This window comes from Monopterus albus, unplaced genomic scaffold, assembly GCF_001952655.1.
Source record: "Monopterus albus unplaced genomic scaffold, M_albus_1.0 scaffold15.1, whole genome shotgun sequence".
NCBI lineage: Eukaryota > Metazoa > Chordata > Actinopteri > Synbranchiformes > Synbranchidae > Monopterus > Monopterus albus.
This window is the reverse complement of record NW_018127895.1, coordinates 174,609-183,625: the sequence shown is the minus strand read 5'-3', so window position 1 is coordinate 183,625 and position 9,017 is coordinate 174,609. Positions and strand designations below refer to the sequence as shown.

Sequence of the window (9,017 nt, the reverse complement as noted above, 5' to 3'; positions counted from 1 at the left end):
ACATTTTAAATATTTAGCTTTATTTTGAAAATCTTGCCCCATTCAAATGAATGGGAAAATTCTACTTCTGCATACTTTCAGCTATTAAAATGTTCAGCTCTTCAAGAACATTCATACTACTATTCAGAAGTTTTCTAAATTTCAGACATTTTAAATATTTAGCTTTATTTTGAAAATCTTTTCAGGACATGCGTGGATCTATTCAGAATTTTCCTAAACTTCACACTATTTAGTGTTTTTTAGCAAACTTTTGCCTATTCAAATGAATGGGGAAATTTTTGCTTCTGCATACTTTCAGCTATTAAAATGTTCAGCTCTTCAAGAACATTCATACTACTATTCAGAAGTTTTCTAAATTTCAGACATTTTAAATATTTAGCTTTATTTTGAAAATCTTGCCCCATTCAAATGAATGGGAAACTTCTACTTCAGCGTAATTTCAGCTATCAAGATGTTCAGCTCCTCAAGGACATTCATACTACTATTCAGCAGTTTGCTAAACATCATATATTTTAAATATGTAGCTTTATTTTGAAGATTTTTTAGCATTTTCAGGGCGATCTTTTAGCAGTCAGCATCCATACGCATTTTCTGAAGAAAATGCATTTTTCTAGTTCGTTTCTGTAGCTACAAATGACTACAATTCCTATTAGGCATCAAAATAAAACCTACAACGACGCAGAGCATAGGCATAAAAAGGTTTTGAAGCACACAACTAAATTTTATTTGAATCCATTGCTCTATGGGGAGCAAACGAGGCAGAAGACAATTGCAGTTTACAAATATGTACAATTAAATGACAATTTGTGTCTTTGATAATACTAACTTCAATGAAATTTTTGGATTTAGGCTAATTGTCAGAACAGTCATTGAAAGAGTCTTACTACAACTAGCCTAATTTACATTTGTCATCAATGTATTTTTGACATTTTGGTAATTATATGGATCAGATTTTTTAAAAGTTATTCTTAGCGTTATTTTCAGGCTATGACCTACTTGCATCATATGGCCTATTAGCCCCAGCTAAAGGCCTACATTACCCATTGGGAGTAATAGCTTTATTCAAGATAAAGTCACAGATTTATAACCTTAAGATTTATTGCATAACATTATTATTCCTGGATACATATTGCAAATTAGGCTCGAAAGACTTATAATTAAATGACGTATTCACGCCTTTGAGCTACAACTTGGATATAAAGTCCTGGTTGTAAATCGTAGCCTAAGCGAAAAATGATGCTGCTGATGCAGGTACAGGGAGACTGAGAACAATTAGGGGCGGTACTTTTAACTCTTTTATTCCCTGCCCTACAGGCTCATTAACTTCCCAAGATAAGCCCTCTAATTTGCTTTTTTACCAGTGGATCTTTACTACAAAAATGTGAGGGGGCCCCAGCTCCAAATGCAGCTATAGCTATTTGCTGCGCCCACTCTATGAATGGACACGCCCATAACCACTGGGCGCAAAATTTTGAATGATGGTATGTGCATTGTGGCATGTAAAAATTACAGATCTGTTCCTTTACTTAGCTTTTGTGACAAGTGAGCATCGAACCGGATCTTTCAGGTAGGCTACACTGTTCTTTTATTTTGTGTTTTCATTGTGTAGTAGTTGACCTGTCTTGTAGCTTTATTTGATGTTTTTTGGTAATGTGTATTTTGCTGAAGTGTTTTGTAAATCTGCACTTTCATACAATAGCCTGGTCTATAGTCACAATGTTCATGTAGGCATTTTGCTTATCTATGATCCCCAAAGAGTGCAATTCTTTTCAAAGATATATTATATAGATGTCTTAATTTAAAATACTATTTAAAGAGTTGTATGATATTTGAATACTTTATGCTAAAACCTGAAATGGTAGCCAAGAATGACTGAAAGCTAAAGGGGAACAAAACTAAAAAACAAAGATAATTAAAATCATCTACTAAGAAGCAAGCACAATAGCGCCCCCATCAAAAGGTCCTCACTCCAGTGGTTGAATGCTTACTTTTTCTCTGTGATTTTTCCATAAGCTGAGGTGAAAATGGGAGTCAGTGAGCCCTCTAGTGTTGAAATGTAGCATGCATTTGTCTGTAAGTATAGCAGAAATGGTGGTCCTCACTCCCAATGTACATTTACCTGGACCTCACCTCGCTGCTCATACAGGAATGTGTGTGTGTTACTGTGTGACTGTTTGTGTGGTACCATGTTCATTTCAATGTTTCTGTTTTAAGCAATTAAAATGTGTGCCTCACCCCTTTCCCCTTGCTAAGCTGTGTTAACCAATTGCATAAACCAGTAAAAGTTCTAAATGTGTGTCTGTCCAGTATTTGGATAGCTTAGTGGTTAACACCACTGACTTTGGTTTGGCAGGGTTTTTGACTACCACTTTTGTGGTTGTTAATTTGTTACAAATTTCAGACGTGTATTTATAATAAAATATATTTGATTAAATAAAAATTGTGGACATATATCAAAACATTTTTTTAATCTGTACTACTAATATTTAAAAGATAAATTTATCTATAATTTTTGTTTAAATGTATATGAGATATGGCGCTCACGGGAATGGGATGGACTCATGGAATCTTACAGGAATTGTCTGAGATGTCCAGTACATGAACTTCTAGGTCCCACTGACCCAGCGCACATTTCCTTTTCTAAACATGAACTTAAAAGTGAGCACACGAACAGTTCACACAAGGCTGAAGTTATGCCCAATTTTAAGTTTCCCATTTAAGGGAGGCTGCTCTCAGGATGTTTACCCATAAATTAGACAGAGGACATGAGCCAGGATATTCTTGCTTGAGCAAGCTATCAGTACATAGTTCCCATGTTCTCCATGGACAAACACCCTCAAACATTCCAAAGCAGAGAAACAGATCTCTCCAAAATTATATAAACACTTAGCTCATCCATACATGATTATCAGATATTACATACTGCAGATAATATCTATATGTAATCTACACACTCCTACTATATTCTATTACTTATTACTGGTAACTTGTTTGCTTTTAACCACTACAGATAAAATATAATATGCAAACATAATTACATGAGCAAAAGGCATCAGATTGCTCTGTGTACAGAGAATCTGGAAGAACCAGGTCTTCCGCTTTTTGAATTATGTGTGCCATCACATACACAGAATATGGGTAGGGTGCCAATGTCAGGCCACATTGTGCAGGGTTGCTAAGACGTCTCTCATGGTGGAGTGGAGCATTGAGGAAATAGTTAAATGCCTTGTGACTGATGCTGCAACAAACATGACAGCCACTGCCCAACATTTAGCCATAAGGCATGTTGTGTGCATTGCACATGCACTATAATTAGCGGTTAAAAAATCCCTAGATCAAACATCTGGCCTAGAAGATATGCGCACAAGGGCATGGAAAGTGGTGACCTATTTTAGATCAAGCACTACTGCTAAAGAGTAGCTAAGAAATGTGGAACAGTAAATGAATCGTGCAGTGATGAAGCTGATCCAGAAGGTGGACGAGCTGGAACAACACCTTGATGCTGCAGTGCTTATATGATGCGAAGCAGACAGTTGGAGCAGCTCCAGCATCACTCAGAACAGAAGTTAATCCTCTCTCTTCTGAGGATTATGAATCAACAGCAGTTTGTTTACAAGTGCTCAACCCATTTTACATTGCAACAGTGGAAATGTGCCAGCAGAAGAGAGTGTCGGGGTCAATGGTCATTCCACTGATTAAAATGTTGCATCACACAACTCAGGAAATACTGGACATTACCACCAATGTGACAGCAAAACTGCTTGTACAGGACATGTCTACAACCCTCATAAATAAATAACTTTGGTTTGGCAGGGCAGGGCTTTTGACTACCACCTTTGTGGTTGTTAATTTGTTACAAATTTCAGATGTGTATTTGTAATACAGGATATTTGGTTAAATAAAAAATTGTGAACATATATCAAAACATCTTTTTTTAGTTTGTAGCACTAATATTTAAAAGATAAATGTATCCTATCACTTTAGTTTTAATGTATATGAGATATAGCGCTTGTGGGAATGGGATGGACTCGACCACCAAGATCTAATCAGCTCATTGTTGATTGCAAGTGGTCATTTGTGCCAAATTTGAAAAGGTATTCAAAGACATGCATTCCAAATAAAGTAAATACATTTTTGTTTTTATTGACAGATTGCTAATAATGCATAGATCAGGTCTGTAAAGAAATATATTATATATAAAAATCTCCCTTTACTGAGTCCAACAGGCACAGATAGACAGAGGTGCAGCCACAAAATCAGGCAACTCCAACCTTTGATATCATCACAATATGAAAATGAAAAACTACTTGGATGACAGTATTCATAGTGCACCACAAAGCAAGGCAGAAGGCTGACAATGCAAAATCCCTAATATAAGGTAGTATTTTTCAATATAAGTAGCCTAAATTCATTAAATTAAAATTAAATTGTGTATTTTCAGTTTTTCTGTCGGTGCCCCAGAGTTGCCTTCCATTTGAGAATTTGTATTTTCCCTGGCATTTTACTTCCATGTGTTCAATCTGTAGGCCTAGGCCTTCAAAACACCAAAACTCTCCTGGATTTAATTTTGATTTCTCCAGGAGGCCTTAATCAGTTCCGGGATTCTCCCGGCCAAACCATGAGGGCTAGCAACCTTAAGTATAGGGCATCACTTTGATTTGTGGTCATTTCTGATTGGTAGTTGTCATTACTTTTAAAATGTTGTGGACTACATTATTTCTTGAATAATCAAAAAAATTAACAGTTGATAAAATATAATATGCAAACATAATTACATGAGCAAAAGAACTATAATTCAATTAAAACACTTTTTACGTCCCAGATTACATTTTGTTCTCTTCAGGAGAACTTACCTGACATCTCTGGCCTTTTTTCAGGGTCCCTGGCATCAGATTGCTCTGCTTACAAAGAATTCGGATGAACCGGGTCTTCAGCTGTTTGAACTACGTGTGCTCACACACACAGTATATGGGTAGGGTGCCAGTGTCAGGCCAAATCGTCCTAGCATGGGAGGAGGAGGCATCCCCTCTGGAAGTCTGAATTTGAAGGCCTGCAGTAAGTTGGTAACTGTCAGGAATAGCTCCATCTTTGCCAGCTGTTCACCCATGCACACCCTGCGACCTGAGGGTTACAGGGTGAAATAAATCATTAAAGCCCTGTACACACACAATTAAATCGATTTCTATATTAGTGTTTCAGTTGTTGAGCTGATATGAGTAAAGAATGCCATACCAATCCCAAATGGTATAAAGCACTCCTTCTTCAGCAACTTTCCCTCATCATCCAAGAACCGTGCTGGGTTGAAACTGTCTGGATTGTCCCACACAGTGGGATCTCTGTGGACAGACCAGAGGTTGGGGAAAACAACTGTTCCTTTGGGAATAGTGTAGCCTCTGAACTCTGAAACAAAAAACAACACATAATAATCCCATCACAAATTAAAGCTGCATTAAACAAAAGGTTTAGCACAAATCTGAATTATTCTGGCTGCAATTTGCAGTCATTCCAACTGTGCATTTTCCTGGATTAGCAAATGAAGTAATTTAGCTCAGGTTGCTAATCTCAATTTTTCAGTTTTTTATTTGTTAAAAAAGTTTGAAATATCCAATAAATTTCGTTCCACTTCATGATTGTGCCCCACTTGTTGTTGATTCTTCACAAAAAATTACAGTTTTATATCTTTATGTTTGAAGCCTGAAATGTGGCAAAAGGTCGCAAAGTTCAAGGGGGCCGAATACTTTCGCAAGGCACTGTAATTTGCTTGTGTTAGTGTAGATACATCTGCTACAAACAACGTTAGACGTGCATATGCATAGCGCTAAAATGTAAACCTCTTTATTTGACATTGTGTCGCTGCAATGCCACCGAAATCCACGGGCTCTATATTTCGGATACACTAGTTCTGGAGCTGGTTATTACTGCTGTGCTACTTCACTGCCACAACTGATTCCAGCTGACATGACCACATGTGACCTAGTTTCAGGGACAGGGCAGGAGTGGCAAAGAGGAGCGGAGGGAGAAGAGAGGGGGCTGCTGCTTGAGTTTGTTTTGACTCTCATGGTCAAATATTAGAGGGAGAAGTTAGTTAATGCAGCTTTAAATGTTGGTGAACTTATGAGAACTCAACCATGTAAGGAAATACAGATCTGTGGATTTATTTTTAATAGTGACATGACCACTATTGTCTGAGATTCAAGAGATATGGATGGTTGATCATTAACAAACGATTTAATGAAAAACAAGGTGTTTAAGTTCACCCGTTGTCTCTGAGGCCATGTGAGGAACACCCAGAGGAACCACTGCAGCCAGTCTCTGCACCTCCATGATGGTGGCTTCAGTAAAAGGCAAACTTCCCCTATCAGTCAGAGATGGGACCCGATGTCCACCCACCACTTTATCAATCTCTGCCTGGACCGTGTCTGAAATTCAAACGGCATGAGCAAAGCAACATTAAGCACGTTGTTACTGACGTTTCAACAAATCAGCAAAAAGTAACTGTGGCTAAGCCAGTCAAAGAACTTTCAAAGTACTGAAATGCAGAAGTAAAATGTATCTTTTGATGTGATAATCAACGTGGTTGTGAAACTGCTGCAGAAGTGGATCAATGCATGAACAAGCCATTTTGATGAACTACAATGAGGAAGTGTTTCAGCTGTGGGTTTCCGCAGATTTCCAATTCCTTTTTCTCCAAAGGAGTTTTCCGTCTATATAGAAAATAAGGGCTGTGTTTTCATATAAGCCTAAAACATTTCACATTTGGTTCTACAACCTACTACTTTTCAGAAATCTCAGTATCGCAACCAAAAATTCTATAGCTCTCTATAATGTTGTATAATTGTAATTATATCACAGAAATTTATCTTTTGCAAAAAACCTAATAACTTTATCAAATTGGCCAGATTCTGACTGGAGATATTTCAGATGACGGTGCCAAGCTCCACTCCATTCTGTCTTTGATATCAGTTTTTGCCCAAGCACACACAAAGTGCTATAATTTACAGTTGCATTTACTGTAACAAATGATTTAATGAATGATCTGTTGCTATGTTTACCTTGGATATCAGGATATAAAACCAAGTAGAGCAAAATCCACAAAACTGAATTAGTGGTGGTGTCAGTGCCGGCAATGAAGAGATCTCCTATTATATAAAAAAGATAATCTTCTGTGAAGCTGCTGTCCTCCTCTCCAGCAGCTTGCTGGGCCAACATCTCTATCAAGTACATGTCTGCAAGATCCCTTGGGTTTTCTGGATCCAGTGTTTCCTGGTGCTTTGCAATAATCTTCTTCAGGAACACTGTGATGTCTCTTTCCACCTGCCTCAACTCCTTGAAGGCCCCAAAAGGCAAGTGGTACAGCAGTGGAAAGATGTTAATGAGGACCGCAGGGCTGTTCAGAGAGATCTCCAGGCCACGTGCCATCAGGCTGAGCAACATAGAGAACTCACGGTCTTCATGATGGAAGCGCTGACCCAGGATCAACGAGCAGATGACATTTGAAACGGCATTGCTGATCAGCGGAGCCGGGTCCACACCAGCACCACCAGACTCCTCGTCCAGCTGTAGCAGCTCTGTTTTGACCGTGGCCAGGCCTTGCAGGATGCAAGGCTCCAAACTCAACTTCCCCAGGCCAAACTTTCGTAGTGTGGTGTGGCAGAACCTCCGCTGCTTTCTCCATATCGGCCCGTAAGGAGCAAAGACTATTCCTAGTTCAATGAAACCAGAGCATTTAGGTCACAGTCAGTTTTAGTCTCTTTTCATTCTTATCTCTATGGAATGATCAAATTGTCATATACCTACAGTATTAATACACAATTACACTCCACCTAAATTGTAAAGCAAACAACTGCCCTAGGACCTCAGACCTCCAGGTGACTCCTGCATTCTTACTTCATCTTTTCATACAATAATCAACATCTACTACTATTTCAGTTTACGTCATGCTTACATTGGTTTTAGCGGATTCATTTATTTGTTTGTATCCTTTAATAAACAGTGCCGACATGGGCTGACGAGCCACTAGTCAGCAGTAACAACCAGAATGGTCACAGGAGTACTGGTGACTTTGTGGGGCTCTGTGAAAAATATGTGCCACATGTCGTCTACTGTGTACACTGTATTCAATAGGTATGAAGAGAAATGAGGATTCTGTGCACAGTGCAAACAAAGTAAGAAGTGAAGGGTAAACCCGGGCCCACAACTCAATAGTGGACACATTTTGTCAAGTCTATCTTAAAGCAATACTCAGCAGCCCATATGTAGGCTTACATCAAAACAGCTTTTTAGGACTATGGGTTTTGTATTCCATCACTTGCATTCAAGTGTCTTCACAAGGGGACTTCTTTACAGTCATTATGGACAAGGAGGACAATTATAGCAACCAAGAACTCTTTCACTGTGTACATATGGACATGAGAGTATTGTATTAGGATACACCTGAGAAACTGTGTACCATCCTTTGACCAGGCTGTGGTCAGAGGAACAGGTTGATCTGCCAATGTGTCTACCCCCTTTAAACTGCATTTGTTTTAGTTAACTAGTAGTACTGTTAGGGTGATTTTTATTTTATAGCACACATAAGTTTACATACTTATATGTCACTGCTATGTTTATATAGTTATGAATATCACTCTATGTGTTCACTGAACCACTGGTCAAATATTTGCTGTGTGAGTCACTGAAACACTAATGCAACATCATAAGTCTTGTCCACTAAATTACTGAATTTCATTAGATTTATGGCTGTAGCTAAGGGAGCTCATAGTTACTTATCGTTCCTCTGGACCGGTGGACCCAAAGGAGTCTTGGTACGGTAAGGCTCCAAGTTTATTAAAATAGATTAGACGTAGATGAGAAAGCTTCAAAGGGAGAACAGTTATGCACACACACACACGCAGGCAGAACAGTTTTAATTAAGTGAAACAGAAAGCAATGCGTAATATAGAGCTGTTAGTTGAAAACAAAGGAAGAAGTGAGTGTGTATGTAGGAATTAAAGTAGAACAGGTATTCGTCCCCTTCC

At 38.4% G+C, this 9,017-nt stretch overlaps 1 protein-coding gene across 2 annotated transcripts in view; it reads right to left on the bottom strand.

Moving 5' to 3' along the window:
* Positions 1 to 2,526: 2,526 nt before the first annotated feature.
* The window catches only part of cyp2u1 (cytochrome P450, family 2, subfamily U, polypeptide 1), a 9,827-nt gene continuing 3,336 nt past the window's right edge, over positions 2,527 to 9,017 (bottom strand). Inside the window, exons 2-5 of one of the 2 annotated variants that reach the window (XM_020591857.1) lie at positions 7,053 to 7,703; positions 6,258 to 6,419; positions 5,233 to 5,400; positions 2,527 to 5,121 (exon numbers count right to left, since the gene is read on the bottom strand). In XM_020591857.1, the coding sequence (XP_020447513.1) occupies positions 4,931 to 5,121; positions 5,233 to 5,400; positions 6,258 to 6,419; positions 7,053 to 7,703 (1,172 nt within the window). In that variant the 3' untranslated portion in view covers positions 2,527 to 4,930. The remainder of the gene's footprint in view (positions 5,122 to 5,232; positions 5,401 to 6,257; positions 6,420 to 7,052; positions 7,704 to 9,017) is intronic. The other variant, XM_020591858.1, reaches the window with a different exon arrangement.